At 44.7% G+C, this 16658-nt stretch overlaps 1 protein-coding gene across 8 annotated transcripts in view; it reads right to left on the reverse strand.

The window, feature by feature from the left end:
• SLC43A3 (solute carrier family 43 member 3) overlaps positions 1-16658 on the reverse strand; it is a 132421-nt gene that overhangs the window by 26425 nt on the left and 89338 nt on the right. For all 8 annotated transcript variants that reach the window (XM_078773742.1, XM_078773739.1, XM_078773744.1 and 5 more), the window contains 3 exons: positions 13906-14042; positions 13740-13792; positions 6165-6276 (listed from right to left, as the gene is read on the reverse strand). In XM_078773742.1, coding sequence (XP_078629868.1) covers positions 6165-6276; positions 13740-13792; positions 13906-14042 — 302 coding nt within the window. The remainder of the gene's footprint in view (positions 1-6164; positions 6277-13739; positions 13793-13905; positions 14043-16658) is intronic.

Genomic DNA, 16658 nt, shown 5'->3' on the forward strand with positions numbered 1-16658 from the left:
ATATTTTGTTCACAAACAAACAAACGGACAGACAAACAGACAGGGGTGAAAAGATAACCTCCATCCACCTTTGGTGGTGGACGTAATTATGATGTCATAGGTGCCTCCAAGTACAAAACTTCATCCGATCAAGATAAAATTTCTTGAGCGTCATCTCACCGTCACCATAAATTGGTGGGAAAAAAAAAATTGATGACATCAGTCACGTGGTTCGGCCACCATACTTGTTTTAACACAAAAGTCTTAAAAACCACTAAAAACAGGTCCTGGCGAGGGTCTGCCATCTCTGATTGCTCTTTCTTGTTGTTGTTGTTGTTGTTGTTGTTTTGTATGCAGCCTGTGGCTGCTGGTTGCATCATTTTTCTGGAAGCGCATTTGTGCCGCTGTTGCAGTGCCCCAATTACCAGTGAGCTGGTACTCAATCTGCCAACCTCAGAAGGATGACAGGCTGAGTCAACCCCTCAGGCGTTAATTCAACGATCGACCAGGATTTGAACTCAGGATCCCAGCATACCAAGCCAGCACCCTAACTGTTAAGCCAACTTGTTTTTTTATTTTTTATTTTGCATACAAGATCGAGGCTCGTGTAAGAGCTAACATTAATCACAAAAAGACAAACTGACACATAAAACATAAGAGAAAGGGAGTGGGGGACAAGATGGGGAGTGGGGGAAGCATACAAGTACAACATTTGAGGGCAGGGACATCGGGAGATCTGTGGGAGGGAGAGGGGTTGGAGAGAGGAGGCACGGGGAAGGGGGGGGGGTGGGAGAGGTATAAAACACGTGGACAATGCAAGGACTTCCAGGAAAGAAGTCGGAATCTCAAAAAAGTGGATCTGGGGTGAATTAACGGGGGTAGAAAAGATCAAGGTTTTGGATGGGGGAAGATAAGAGATGGTGGTGAACAGCTGTTTTAAAGACCTGGAGGGAGGAGTGGGATTGAAGAGAGTGGGGGAGTTTGTTCCAGAGGCGGGAGTAAAGAGGAATGAAAGAGTAAAGGTGAGAAGCGTCTTGATTTTGGCACTTTAACCACAAGAGGGTTGCTGGCAGATCTTGTGCGACCTGTAGGAATATTAGGGGGACAGAGCCCAGAGAGAGCTGGGGGAGCAAGGCCGGAGAGGAGTCGGTAGAAGACAAAGACCACCAACCTGCCTGCGGTGAGTGAGTGAGAGGCCCTCGGAGTTAGCTTCATCGCGGGAGATTCCAATGATTCTGGAAGCTTTGGTTTCAACAGTGTGAAGCCGAGCTAGGTGTGAGGCAGGAGCACCGGCCCAGAGGGGAGAGCAGTATTCCATTGAGCTGCGGATGAAAGTCTTGTATGTGGTGAGGAGCTCAGGTGTGCCAAGGAAGGACTTCGCACGACGGAGGATGCCCAGTCGGCGACTGGCTTTGGAGGTCAGATTTGAAATGTGGTTTTCCCAGGAAAGATCATGGCAGATAGTGAGACCCAAAAGCTTGAGTGACAGAACTTATTTGAGAGGATTGTTCAGAAAGTAGATGGGAGGGTTGTCCAGTCGGTCTTTTTGGAGAAACATATCGGAGAAACTTATCAGTTTAAGCTTATCGGAGCTTATCGGGAAAAATATATCGGAGAAACTTATCAGTTAAGCCAACAACTAAGTAAATCAGGCTGCTTTTTCTTGTTTGTTTTATGTTTTAGGAATATGCTGATAAATTCGGGGTCAGAAGTGACCTTTAATCCTAATGTAGAAATGTATACCATTAGAGCATTATTAAACGATCCATTGCTAAAATGATTTGGAATTCCTTTACAGATATAAATGTAACTACCAAGCAAGGAAAGGAAGTAAAGGAAGTAAAGGATGAAGAACATTAGTGCTTAGTGGTGGTGGTGGTGGTGGTATTCGTGGTAGAGGTCATTGTTATAGTCTCCATCATGTCAAATTTATGCCATCATGTAAAACCCAAAAGACATAACCAGTCAGCTACTTCGATGCAACAAACAGAATGGGCACTGTGTTGTCTGTGCCAGGAAGACCAAAAAGACAAACCACTGTTATGTCTGGAGAAAGCTGTGACCAGACGTCTGGCTACATGTCAATTGCAAATAACTTGAAAGAATTTGAGAAGTGTGGCCCAGTCCCTCTGGGAATCGGCCTCAGCAGGTTAGATGATGCCGATGGCATTGCTAATACCCTAAAACCTCACAAAGCTGTTTACCACAAAACTTGTTTCCTAAAATGTTCTGGAGACAAGCTTCAAAAAGCAAATAATCTTCTCTCGAAACACACATTAAATGAACAGCCCAAAGAAAACAAGATACAGCCTTGATACTTCTAACAAAATAAATTATCGGCAACCAAAGTCAAAGTGCTTATTTTGTGATCAACCAGGAAGTCTCATGCATAAACCAAGAACAGGCAACATCGATGCCCGTGTCAAAGAATGGGCCACAAAACTCCGTGATTCCAAGCTCATGGCAAAGTTAGCATTGTCAGATTATGCACACACTAGATGCACAGTATCATAGAAATTGTCTGGTTGATAAATGCAATTGAGCACGTAATGCTTACAGCAAGGTGAAGAGTGGTTCTTCCTCTTCCAGTGAAGTATCTGCTGAAACTGTGGACTTGGCAGAGTTGGTGCCACATATGAACGAGACGTCAAATCCGTTTCTGGTGTTTGTTCCCCCTCCATCCCCTCCCTTACCTCAAATGGCTACACAGTTTACGCCGCACGTGACAAAGCCGAATGCCTCAACTCTGTGTTTACCTCAAAATCTTGTGTCACAAACCCATCTCTCTCTGTTCCCACCTTACCCAGTCGAACCCAGCTGCTCATGGACTCTGTGTCCTTCTCTCCTGACAAGGTGGAGAAGCTTTTGTCAAACCTCGACTCTGATTCTGCAACTGGACCTGACGGCATCAGCCCACGGGTCCTAAAATCCTGCTCTGCCGCTCTATCTCACCCTCTCCCTGTTCTCTTCACCCTCTCTTTTGCTCATGGTCATCTGCCAGCATCCTGGAAATCAGCAAACATTACCGCTTTACACAAAAAGGTGCAAAAACAGATCCTAGCAACTACAGACCAATCAGCCTGCTCCCAATTATCAGCAAAGTCATAGAATCCATCATTGCTTCGGATTTCAAATCCTTCCTCTTCTCCAATGGCTTGACCTCTGATCATCAATTTGGATTCAGACCACGTCATTCTACTCTGGACATGTTGCTTCTGCTGTCTCAATAATGGATGGAGGTCCTCAATGCCAAACAGGAAATCAGAGCTGTCTCCCTTGACATATCACGTGCCTTCGATACGGTCTGGCACCCAGATCTGCTCACCAAACTCTCCTCCTATGGTATCCATGGAAATATCCACGCATGGCTTGCGGACTCCCTCTCTGGTCGTAGTCAACGTGTGGCCCTGAATGTATTTCTCTCATCTCTCCTTCCCATTCTGGCTGGAGTTCCCCAAGGTAGTGTTCTGGGCCCTGTGCTTTTTCTGGTCTTCATTAATGATCTCTCCGACTCTCTGGAAAATGCTCTCTATCTCTTTGCTGATGACTCCACTCTCTGCCGCTCCATTCCTCATCCCTCAGATCGGCAGTCTGCAGCCTCCTCACGCTGCAGACCTGCATAAAATCACAGACTGGTCAAACAAGTGGAACATGTCTTTCAATCCTGACAAATCTCACACTCTTACGATGTCTCTCCGAAAGGACCGACTGGAAAACCCTCCCATCTACTTTCTCAACAATCCTCTCCAAGAAGTTCTGTCACTCAAGCTTTTGGGTCTCACTATCTGCAATGATCTTTCTTGGGAAAACCACATTTCCAAGCTGGCCTCCAAAGCCAGTCGCCGACTGGGCATCCTCCGTCATGCGAAGTCCTTCCTTGGCACACCTGAGCTCCTCATCACATACAAGGCTTTCATCCACAGCTCAATGTAATACTGTTCCCCCCCCTCTGGGCCTGTGCTCCTGCCTCACACCTTGCTCGGCTTCACGCTGTTGAAACAAAAGCTTTCAGAATCGTTGGAATCTCCTGCGATGAAGCTAACTCTGAGGGCCTTTCACTGACTCACCGCAGGCAGGTTGGTGGTCTTTCTGTCTTCTACCGACTCCTCTCCATCCTTGCTCCCCCAGCTCTCTCTGTGCTCTGTCCCCCAAATATTCCTGCCGGTCGCACAAGATCTGCCAGCAACCCTGTTATGGTTAAACTGCCAAAATCTAGGCTCTCTGCTCACCTTCATTCCCCTTTTCTCCTGCCTCTGGAACAAACTCCCTCACTCCCTTCAATCCCAATCCTCCCTCCAGGTCTTTAAAACAGCTGTTCACCACCATCTCTTATCTTCCCCCATCCAAAACCTTGATCTTTTCTACCCCCGCTAATTCATCCCAGATACACTTTTTTGAAATTCCAACTTCTTTCCTGGAAGTCCTTGCAGTGTCCATATGTTTTATACTGTTTTATATCCCCCTAAGCCCTCTCCCTCCCACAGTTCTCTCGATGTCTCTGCTCTCAAATGTTGTTTGTGTCCTTCCCCCTCTCTCCCCATCTTGTCTACCGCTGCCCTTATTTTTTGTGTTTTATGTGTCGGTTTGACTTTTTGTGTGATTAATGTTAGCTCTTTCACGAGCCTCGATCTTGTATGCAAAAAAAAAAAAAAGTCAGAAGAAATATAAGCACCCATGTTTAAACTGTCTGATTTAGCCAAAATGGATGATTTTTGGAGCAGGGTTACAAGGCGCAGGGAGGTGAAATTCGCTGCACGTGATGTGCAACGCGAGCAGAGTAAAATGTGTGTTCATTTACATCTGCAGGATATCTAATAAATAAAGAATATGGAAGCACACCTGACACTAGGCAGAGACTTCAGACTTTGGCACGCTCGCGAGGCTGCACCGTCAAATAAACTGTTCCAACCCATCATTTTTGACGGGCTTTTTACTAGTTTCTTGATATTTAGCCAATAACGACCTGTTTATGGGGGTTTATTGAACATATTTTGGTTGTTCCCTATCAATGGCGGCCATCTTGAATATCTAATGAGGTCATGTGCCCACTGCTATTTTCATTTTCTCGAGTCCTTGCCCTTTCAAAAATATATAGTTTGCATGAGTATATTTGCTTTTTTTGTCATTATTAGCCTATTTCTAAAGTTGGTATGTTATGATTTATGGGAGCGAGACATGGGTAATGAACGTATAGTAGCAACGAAGGCTGGAAGGGGTGGAAATGCGAATGGTTCAGTGGATGTGCGGAGTATCGTTGAGAAAGAGGAAGACAAATGATGAATTGCGAAAGATGATGGGAATAGAGCCTGTGATGGATGCTGTGAAGAGAATCAAGTTGAGATGGTTTGGTCATGTGTTGAGGAAGGATGAAAGTGACTGGTTGAGAAGAGTGACCGCCTTTAGAGGCCATTTTTCCCCGCAGAGCAGGGGTTGGCCTTTTTCAGGCATCGTGGTCCCCTTTTTGGAGCAATGTTTTACAGCCGGATGCCCTTCCTGCCGCCAACCCTGTTAGTCGCCTCTTGCGACACGCAGGGAATTACCATTGAACTGGTACTCAAGTTGCCGACCTCGGAAGGATGACAGGCTGAGTCAACCCCCCCCCCCCCCCCCCCCTGGAGTTAATTCAGCGATCGACTGGGATTCGAACCCAGGATCCTAAGATCCCAAGCCGGCACCCTAACCGCTAAGCCAACACCAGGCTTCAACTGGTCGAGAAGAGTGATGGAAATGAATGTAGAAGGACGTGGAGGACGGGGAAGACCAAGAAAGACTTGGCTAAAGGTGGTGGAAGAAGAAATGCGGGCAAGGGGGTTAACAAGGGGAGATACAGAAAATAGGGCAAAATGGAGAAGATTGTCATGGGGCCCGCAAGGCTAACCCCTGCTCTAGCAGGGAAAATGGCCTTAAAATGCCTGTTGTTATTGTTTGTTGTGTTCCTAAGTTGGTATTGACAGTAAAGGTTAAAAGGTGAACCATGTACTTCCAGCCTTCAAAATGACATTTCATCAAGGCTCTGCAGCTAAAATGAAAAGGTATGGCCGAAAGTACAACTATTCCAAATTTGATGTTTTTATCACAGTTTCATTTTTATGTTTTTTATCACTCTACTATTAGGACATACAAGATAATTAAATCAACAGTGTATCGATATGACGAAGGTACGATGGGTCAACTGGCCTTCTTACCATGTGTGGATGCTCCTGGCTGACAGAAACCAAAGGCAACTGGAGGAGCAAAGGGATTGCTGAAGCTGACATCATGAGGCCAAACAACTTTCCAAAGTGAGCCGATGGGAACCTGAAAACAGTCACATGGGCACAGGTTTGCAGTCAATCCCCTATAAACTTGGGGGGTGACTTGCGCTGGAGGATAAAGTCACAGCAAGAAACAACATGCTTGAAAACGATTTCCTTTGGTGACATTCAAGTCACGAGCTCAAACCCTAAGGTGACAAAATGTAGATACAGTACCCAACAGAAGGAAGGTGCTAGACCAGGGGTTCCCAACCTTTTTTGTGTTATGGCCCCCTTGGCTCCCAGAGCACATCCCCAGCACGCCGCTCCCTTTCGCGAGGGTCGAATGGCGGAGCACGTGTAAGCAGACTAGGGAGTCTGGGGGCATTCCCCCCAGAAAAATTTTGATTTCTAGATGCCTGTGGTGCATTCTGAGAGGTGTTTTTTCCTTTAATTGGCTATTTTGTTTGTATGAGAATTGGTAAATTATTACACAGAAAATGAGGAATTCCAAGTAGCCAACATGAACATTTAGTTCCATAGTTTTTTTCTGTTCCTTACTGGCTCCCACCTACATCGTTTTTGGAAGCAAACAAAGCAACGTCGCTCAAATGATGCATGTTTGACATGAAATTTTAATATTATCAGTAGCAACACTATGGACAGCATAAAATATAACTGTCACACAAGAAAACAGTATGAAAAGGTTCCAAGTCAAGAATATGTGAAAACTAAAAACCTCTGTTGTGTCTGTATTTAACGCAGTGTGTTATAATCTCACAAAATGAAACTCAATTTTGCTTGGTTCCTTTCGCTTGTGGTGCCAGCATCTTCACTTTTGCTTGGAATCCGGATTTGGAACCAAGCATGGAAGGAGCACCGTCAGTACAGACACCGCATACATTCTCCCACTGAATTTCTCCCGCATCGAAGAACTTCATTTTTTCCATGACGTCGTTAGCTTTTGTCGTTGTTTCCAGGGCACTGCAGAACAAGAATTCTTCCTTGATATCATCTCCCTTGACATAGCAAACGAATGCCAGTAGCTGGGAGCAGGAACTAACATCGGTCGATTCATCAAGTTGAAAATAAAACAAGCCGAAAGGCGCCGCCTTAATCTCATTGATGATCTGTTGTTTCACATCTTCCGACATGTCACAGATACGGCGCTGCACTGTGTTATTCGATAAAGACACCTGTTCAACTTTGCGAGCCTCTGCCTTGCCGAGAACCCGTTCGACAATGAGGATGGTACAAGGCTTGATGAGTGACTCCCCAATCGAGTGGGGTTTTTTCTTCTTTGCAATTTCAAGAGAAACTTCATAGGAAGCCTGGACAGTTGCTACATTTTGTTGTTGAAAAGCTCCTCCCTCATCCAACTTCTGTCGCTTTAAATTTCTTTCATGCCGCTTGAAAAATTCGGGATCCTGCTTTGCATGGTGTGCGCGATTCGTCTCGAGGTGCAACTTCAACTTGGATGGCCTCATGGATTCAGTACTCAAAACCTTGTGACACAGCACACATTGTGGTTTCTCTTCGCCAGACACGGTAATGGATGTGAATCCAAGCTTGATGTATTCGTCAAGATACTTTCTTTTTTTACTCCCAGAGGCCATAACGTCAAATCTGCAATAGGGGAAAAAAAAAACAATATCAAAGTCAAAACAATATTTTTTTTAAACCACAATATTTAATTATTAGTATGGTTCAAATTACAGATTAGAGATGCAGAAAATAGGGCAAAATGGAGAAGATTGTCATGGGGACCGCAAAGCTAACCCCCGCTATAGCAGGGAAAATGGCCTTAAAATGCATGTTGTTGTTTTGTTGTTCAAATTATCCCATGGTCCCCCGAGAAATACACCATGGCCCCCAAGTTGGGAACCACGGTGCTAGACGGTAGGTACCCGAAGAGAAGACTCATGGCAGAAGCCAAGATAATGTCAGATCTATTGCTTTAGGATGGTCATTTAGGCAGGAAGTAAACTCTACCCGTTACCAACAAAAATACCAACATAGTATTCGAAAGCTGATGACGACCGTCACCATGAAAATGTTTCCGCCATTTTAAATGAATAGAAAAATTTCCTGTAGTGGGTGAAAACTCAAAACACCAAGAGATTATAACTTCTTGGACAAACTAATAAAGATTTAACTACTTTAACTAATATCCAAATGGTTTATTTATGAGTGTTTTGGGAAATAAACCCCAATGTCATTTCATAATCAATCATTTTCATTAAGTGTTTAACAACATGCATTTTAAGGCCATTTTCCCTGCTAGAGTGGGGGTTAGCCTTGCAGTCCCCATGACAATCTTCTCCATTTTGCCCTATTTTCTGCATCTCTCCTTGTTAACCCCCTTGCCCGCATTCCTTCTTCCACCTTCTTTAGCCAAGTCTTTCTCGGTCTTCCCCGTTGTGGAAATGTAACTCATTGATTGGGACTAGTAACGAAGCAGATACATTTTACCTGCAACCTCTGTGAAAGACGAGTTCGTAAATGAGTGTCAGGAATGTGCCCGAACATGGTAATCTCTTGTCCACCTGGTCACAGCCCCAGGCTGGAGCACCCCCCTATTGTTTGGTAAATGGAACTCGCAGCAGGAGGGGAGCGAGCTGGTGCCAGTGAGGCGACCGAGTAATGGATTAGAAGCAGCGGAGAAGGGATTACGATTTCAGCGGACAGAGGATTAACTGAAGTTTGCCGATATAAGCGGAAGAGACTTGGAGTCAAGGGGGACTTGCCACGAGAAGCCCTGCCCGACGGAATGAACGCGTACCACAAGTACAGCGCTGCAGCCACGAAAGAGGGACTATGCGGATAGAGTTACCTGGTCGATTGAGTTAACGGTAGTTATTACTATTTGAAACTAGTTAATAAAGTGTTGACCTTTTGTAAAACCTGTTTCCGACCATTGGCGTCCTGAGTCTCACCCTACACTTCCACGACACCGTCCTCTACTTCCTTCTACATCAATTTCCATCACTCTTCTCAACCAGTCACTTTCATCCTTCCTCAACACATGACCAAACCATCTCAGCCTGTTCCTCTTCACAGCATCAATCACAGGCAATATTACCATCATCTTTCGCAATTCATCATTTGTCTTCCTCTCTCTCAACGATACTCCGCACATCCATCGAACCATTCGCATTTCCACCCTTTCCAGCCTTCGTTGCTGCTCTACGTTCATTACCCATGTCTCGCTCCCATAAATCATAACACTTCTCACACATGCAGCATACACCTTTCCCTTCAGCTTCAGCGACACTCTCCTCCTCATCAGCACGCCACTCAGTTCCCGAAACTTCTTCCATGCACATCTCACTCGAGCAACCGTTGCCGAGTCTGATCCACCTTCTCCATTCAGCATGTCTCCGAGGTAGCAAAATGTTTTCACACCTTCCAGCTTCACGCCGTCTCCAAGATCCAACTCAACATTTCCTCCATCTGCAGCTCCCTCTGTGCACACCTTACATTTGAATGTAGCTGCCACACTGGTAAATGACCCTCTCAGACCACTACATTTTTGATGAACCCACTCAGCGCACATTGTACATTGAATGGAGTTCCCTCCGACACCCTTCCTGCACACAGCACACGGCCACTTCCCAGTTCTTTCCACCTCACCACATGCTTTACCACTTGCCATCACCTTCGTCTTTCCGATATTCACCTTCAGACCTTTTGTCTCCATACATTCCTTCCACTTGTTCATCTTTTCCTTCAGTCCATCCATACTTTCCGCAATCAACACCAGATCATCTGCATACAACAACTCCCACGGTAAACCCTCCTTTACGTTCTGAGCCAGCACCTCCATCACAGCTACAAATAGTAGTGGACTTAGTACCGACCCCTGATGCACTCCCACCTTCACCTCAAACTCACCACTGTTCCCGTCCTTCGTCCTTACAGCTGTGCGCGCTCTTTTCTACATTGCCATCACTACTCTGATCAACCATTCCTCCACTCCTAACTTCCTCAATGCCCATGTCAATACTTTGCGTGGAACCCTATCGAATGCTTTCTCCAGATCAACAAACCCAAAAAACAACTTCTTCCTCTTCTCCATGTACTTCTCCTGCAACTGCCTCACAATGAAAAGCGCATCTGTCGTTCCTCTTCCTGGCATAAATCCAAACTGCATTTCGTCGATCTTCACTTTCTTCCTTATCCTCCTCTCCAACACCCTTTCCAATACCTTCATTCCATGCTCCAATAACTTTATCGCTCGGTACGAGCCACACTCCAGAGGGTCACCTTTCCCCTTGTATAGAGGGACGAGGGTACTCAGTTCCCAATCCACTGGAATGCGGCCTTCTTTCACCACCAGATTACAGATCTCTGTCATTCTCTTCACACCCCAACTTCCTGCTGCCTTCAACATATCTCCCACAACTCCCGTCGGCCCTCCCGCTTTTCCACTCTTCATTGCTGTTATCGCTTCCTCAACTTCCTTCTCAGTTATCTTCTCTGCCGGTCCTAAAACTGGGTTACTCTCTATGTTGCCATCCCATTCATTCTCTGTATTCAACAGCATTTCCATATATCTTTTCCATCTTCCTTTAATTCCATCTGGGTCGACAACGATTTGTCCCACTTCATCCTTCAAGCAACTCACCCCCATCACGTCACACCTCTCTTTCGCTATGTGCTTTGCAATCCTGAATACTGCTTTCTGACCCTCTTCTGAATCCAAGCGTTCTCCGAACATTTTCCTACATGCCTCCTGCGCCTTTGCTACCTCTTTCTTTGCAGCCTTCCTGGCTGCCTTATAACTTTCATGCTCTGCTGTTTCTGCTCCCGTACCCTTCGCCTTCTGCCACTCCTTGAACTTCTTCCTCTTCTCGTCAATCCTCTTTCCAACTTCATCATCCCACCACCATGTTTCCGAGTGCCTCGGTGGTCCTTTTGTCCATCCACATACCTCACCAACGGCTCCCAACAGACTAGCTTTCATTGACATCCAACCACTTTCAAGCTCAACCACATCATCCTCTACCCTACTCAGCCTCTCTTTTAATGCCTCCCTTACTGTCACCTCTTTCAACCTCCACACCTTCATTCTTGGTTGGTACTTCACCCGCCGAGCTCTCCTCGCACCTTTCATTTTTATGTCGCAGACAACCAAGTGGTGCTGTGAAACAGCCTCCTCCCCCGGGATCACCTTTGTGTCCCGGAGGTGCCCCCTATCTCGCCTCCGCACCATCAGGTAGTCAACGGTTGTCGTCGACCCGCCTGACGTGTATGTAAGAAGCTTATTATCCTCTTTCTGGAACTGAGTATTACAAATCAACAAATCAGCTCCATCAGCAAACTCCAAAATCCTTTCACCTTCTCCATTTCTCACACCATATCCGTAACCCCCATGAACTCCCTCAAAACCATCCATACTCCTTCCCACATGTCCATTCAGGTCTCCTCCCACCACAACAACCTCTTCATCTTTCACGTTTTCCATCAGCTTCTCTATCGCACACCAGAACTTGTCCTTCTCTTCATTGCTTCGACCAACCTGCGGACCATATCCCGAGATGACGTTCACCAAGAGCTTTCCAATCATCATTTTCACCATCATCAACCTATCACTCACTCTAGTCACACTCACCACACTGTCTACAAACTCCTCAGAAAACAGGACACCAACACCATTCACGCCCTCCGGGCACCCTTGCCACACAAACTTGTATTTCTGTCCCTGCCTACCCTTCACCATTCTCACACCACTTCCCTTCCATCTCGTCTCTTGCACACAACATATGTCCACTCTTCTTCTGACCAATACTTCCACCACTTCTCCTGATCTCCCTGTCATTGTCCCTACATTCCATGTCCCAAACCTCAGAAACCGATCTCCACTTCGGGCTGCACCCTGCCCATATGTAGTTGTAATTGTCATGGTTCTCTTTTTGAGGCAATGTTTTTTATGGCCGGATGCCCTTCCTGACGCCAACCCTCTTAGTCGTCTCTTACGACACGCAGGGATACGGTGTACCTATTGTGACCAGGGTACACACTGGGAAACGTTTAAAACATGGAAATTCTGGGGGGGGGGGGGGGGGGGGGGCGTCGTCAGCATCACGGCTGCAGTTTAAACATATTCCAACAATATCCAAACAGAACCATGAAAACCATGAAAAACAATCTGGGAAAAGTCTCCAAGCGAGAACGTGGATTTGAGAAGGAAGGAGCAGAGGCAGGAGAGAAACGAGATACAGGGGGCGGGGCACAAGCCGAGACGAGGAGGAGAGCGAACAAACGTGTCCGGGAGGGGAGAAAGAATCAATATAGAATTCTTTGTCTTGGGAGGTGAGGTGAGGGGGAGAAAATAAAATAAAAGAAACAAGCAATGCAGCGGAGGAAATAACCCAAACCGACAAAACACTGACGGGGGAGGGAAGCCCCAAGTTACCAGGCCACGCACGAGGTACGACTCAGAAAACGATTAACTACACACAAGTTTGTACGAATTACAAACCAATACCAACCAGAAACACACAATAACACGTACACAGCAAAATAACCAGTGGAAATTTGACAAAGACAAGAATGGGAAAACACTTAAACTTCGATGCCGTGGAGAGCTTCACTTCACTTGCCCGAGGAACCGGAAATCCATCAAATCTCAATCAAATCAAATCATCATCAAATCATCAAATCAAATCCATCAAAGTTTAAGGATATAGTATTTTGTTGCAGCAATGCATGTTATCTGATAAAACATTTAAACACCGTTTGAAACCAGTATATAAATAGGAGTTACTTTTCCACATTGTTGGATTTATTGTCATATGTCTCATTTACAGCTACCTTTTACAGCAAGCTTTGTTCATTCATTGGTGCATATTTGATGTGGTATGGGTGGGGAGCAAGGGAGGGCACTTGTTCTCTCAATAGTGAGGTGCAGCTATGCCGTTGATTGATGTAGTGCCCCGATAGATGAAGGCAGCAATTTACAGTATAATTTGGCCAGGGTACCTAATGGTTCACACAGTCATGGAAGACCAAATTTCCAGGAGTTTACAGGACAAAAGCGTTATTTTCCAGGACTTTTAATACAAATGTTTTATGCAACAAGTGATAATGGAATAAACCACAAGAATAAGAATGAAACCTTGTGACCTCCACCCTCAAAGGTGGGCAGAGGTAATGTTTTCACCCCTGTCTGTGAACAGGATACCTTAAAAGTAGTGGACAGATTCAGACTAAATTGGGTGGAGAGGCTGGGTGTGTGACAAGAACGTCCCTAACCCTGCTCTCTCTGTACCCACCCTTTCCAGTCATACCCAACGGCTCCTGGAAATGTCGAAAATGAATAATGTTCCTTTATGAGCATATATGCCCGAAACCCCCGCTTGTGCCCGAAAAAGGCCAACCCCCGCTTTGCGGGGAAAAATGGCCTCTAAAGGTGGTTTTTTTATTTTTATTTTTTATGAGCATATATGAAGATAACAAAAAAGACCATCAATTCAGTTAAAGAGAAGAAAAAATATAACAAGTTAGAGATAACAAAACACTTACGCAATGGCGATGAAAGCTGCATTGCCACCATAAAGAAAAGCACGGCTCATCACCTGCGCAAAGGTGTGTGTGTTCATGTAATTAGTCAGGTAAGGAAACACAACAGTTTTTTTTAAAATATAGAATTAAACTTCCTGTAAAATAGAGTAAAAAAAACGAGTTAAACCTGCAGACAAAAGGCCAGTCCTTGAGCCTGAATCTTTGGTATGGCTGCGACCCCAGCAAAGGCAATGCCCAAAAGCGTTGTCAAACCCAGAGATGGGATGGTGCTTCCCAAACCAGCAAATTGAACATCCTTCCTTCCTGTAACAGAGTGGCCCAGGGCACAAATATATATATTTTTAAATCATTTGCTTCAAAGTGAATACATAATATAACTTTTTTGGGAAACGGTACAATGCTATCGAAGAGCAGGATGGTAATATTACAGAAGAAAGGCAACGTACAGATAATGGTATAAGAAGCAAGGCAATGAAAGATAAGGGAGAGGAGGAGAAGGAAAGAATAGAGTAATCTGTAATCTGTGAATAAGAATGCTTGGATAGAGGCGGGTTCATGGGATCGAAAATATCATGGGTAGAGATGAAGAATGACATGAGATGGTGTAGCACTGCCAACAGGAGGTCATCGATGGAAGAGTGGGATTGCACTGCCTCTTGAATTTGCTTCACCACAAGTGGGAGGAAAGAGGAACAAAAGAGTGGAGGTGAGCAACAAGTCCGAAATATAGGCGATAAAAAAGTGAGAACACAAACCTGTCGGTGATGTGAGATCAGTAGGTCGTGTACTTCAGCTTCTTTGTAGGAGATGCCAATGATGTTGAGAGCTTTTCAATCCACAGCATCAATGAAAGAGGTGAGAAGCAGGCGCAGCAGCCCATAATGGAAAATAGTATTCAATTGTGCTATGGACAAAGGCCATCAAGGTCATGAGAAGTTCCAATGTATCAAGGAAAGACAACCTGACAGAAAATAACCAGTCTGTGACTGGCATTAGAGGCCGGCTTGAATACATCGTCTTCTCCCGAGAGGTCCAGAATGATGGTGAAGCCATAAGCTCAACCGATTTGATCTCTTCTAGCTGTTGATTACAGAAATATATATCGGCGTGTTTCTGAGACGATCCCTCCAGATGCTGGGTGAGAGTATGACATTTGCCAGGATTTAATGACATTCCATTTGTCAGCCCAGAATCTTGACCTCTTACAGCCAGCAGAGAGAAGCAGCTTCTGCTGTCCTGTCATTGGAAATGAGTTGGACCGTTTTCGTACTTTTACTTATCCTGGACATGGTTCAAGCTCTACAAAGTACTCTTGATTGAAAGGGGCTGCCAAGGCCCAACTCCGTGGTTAAGAGTTTGTAACATTACGAAGGAAAGGAATTTGCAATTTAGCCAGAATGCTGGCTACAACCACTGACACTGCAAAAGACAGTGTGGGATCTTTAATCTCTACCATAAATCGATACTGACAGAGGGGTCTCCAGTTTAACGTCCTCTCCATCATATGGTGCATCTATAAATGCAACGCCCTGCCTGTGACACCAGTCTAACGGTCTTGATTCACGTCGAGGAAAAACCTCAGAATAGACAGCTTAACTCTCAGATTCAGGCGTCAAAAATCCTACATAAACACAGCCATTGGGCCTCGGAGGCCCAACGGATGTATTCGACTATTCGTGTAATATTTTAAAAAATTTTTATAGATTCTTTTTTCTTTCATATCCTTTTTCAATCCAAGTCGATGCTCATGGATGTGTATTTGCTCAGAAAATGTGAATCATTGATCCTATTAGTTGGAAGAATCCCATACAAGTAATGAATCTTTTTTTTTTTTTTTTTTTTGCAAAGAATTTTTTTGTTCTTGGTTTTTCAACTTTTTTTCTCTAAAACGTTGAGGCTCATGGAGGAGTATTTGCTCAAAAAATATGATTCACTAATCCATTTATTTAGAATGTATATGTCCACCACTGCCAAAAATCCTACACCGATGCAGCCATTGGGCCTCGGAGGCCCCACAAATGTATTCGTGTGAAGTTTTTTAATTTTCATATTTTTGTCACTGAATTATTTGTAACCAAGTTATAGGAGCATATAATGAGTCTCATATCAAGAAAATAATGATATAATATAGTAGTAAAACAACATTTATGCGGGGCCTCGAAGGCCCTGGGCCTGCATTCGTTTCGGATTTTCGGGTTATAAATGAAGAATGAAGATTTTCCCATGAGCCTGAATGAATTTTTTTTATGTCACTGAATTTTGTGTAACAACATGAAAGTCGGTGAAAATGAGGCTCATTCCAAAAAAATAAAATAAAAAAATTAATAAATAATTGTACAGCATCGTTTCTGCAACAACAACAACAAAAAACTGTGGCCCTTCGAGGCCCAATCACTGCATCCAATGGTTAAAGGCATATGTACGACATCTAAACCATATTGTCAGACAAATCATTAATTTATTACCTGGCCAGCAATTCGCCAATAAAGAAAAGTTGCTTAATAGTGTATTGAATGAATGAATGAATGATCGTTTTAAGGCCATTTTCCCCGCTAGAGCGGGGGTTAGCCTTGCGGGCCCCATGACAACCATGGTTCCCTGTTTGAGGCAATGTTTTTATGGCCGGATGCCTTCCTGACGCCAACCCTTGGTCACGCTCTTACGATGCGCAGTGTATTACACAAGTTAATAAAAAACATTTTTATCTGCAACATGTGGCAGGTCTACAATAACTTTGTGTACTGTTGTTGTTCCTTCTGTTGTTGTTGGTGTTCTTGTTGGGGGTCAATTTTTGTAATGTGCACCCATTGGTCAGACAGCTGCCAGACCACACCCTTATCTGTCGCTTAACTCCACCCACCATAGTGCAGAAACGAAATTATATAGCCACCATCTTGTTTCCTGGTAAGCCAAATCATG

This window comes from Myxine glutinosa, chromosome 3 (genome assembly GCF_964187855.1).
Source record: "Myxine glutinosa chromosome 3, kmMyxGlut1.1, whole genome shotgun sequence".
In the NCBI taxonomy this organism is placed as follows: Eukaryota; Metazoa; Chordata; class Myxini; order Myxiniformes; family Myxinidae; genus Myxine; species Myxine glutinosa.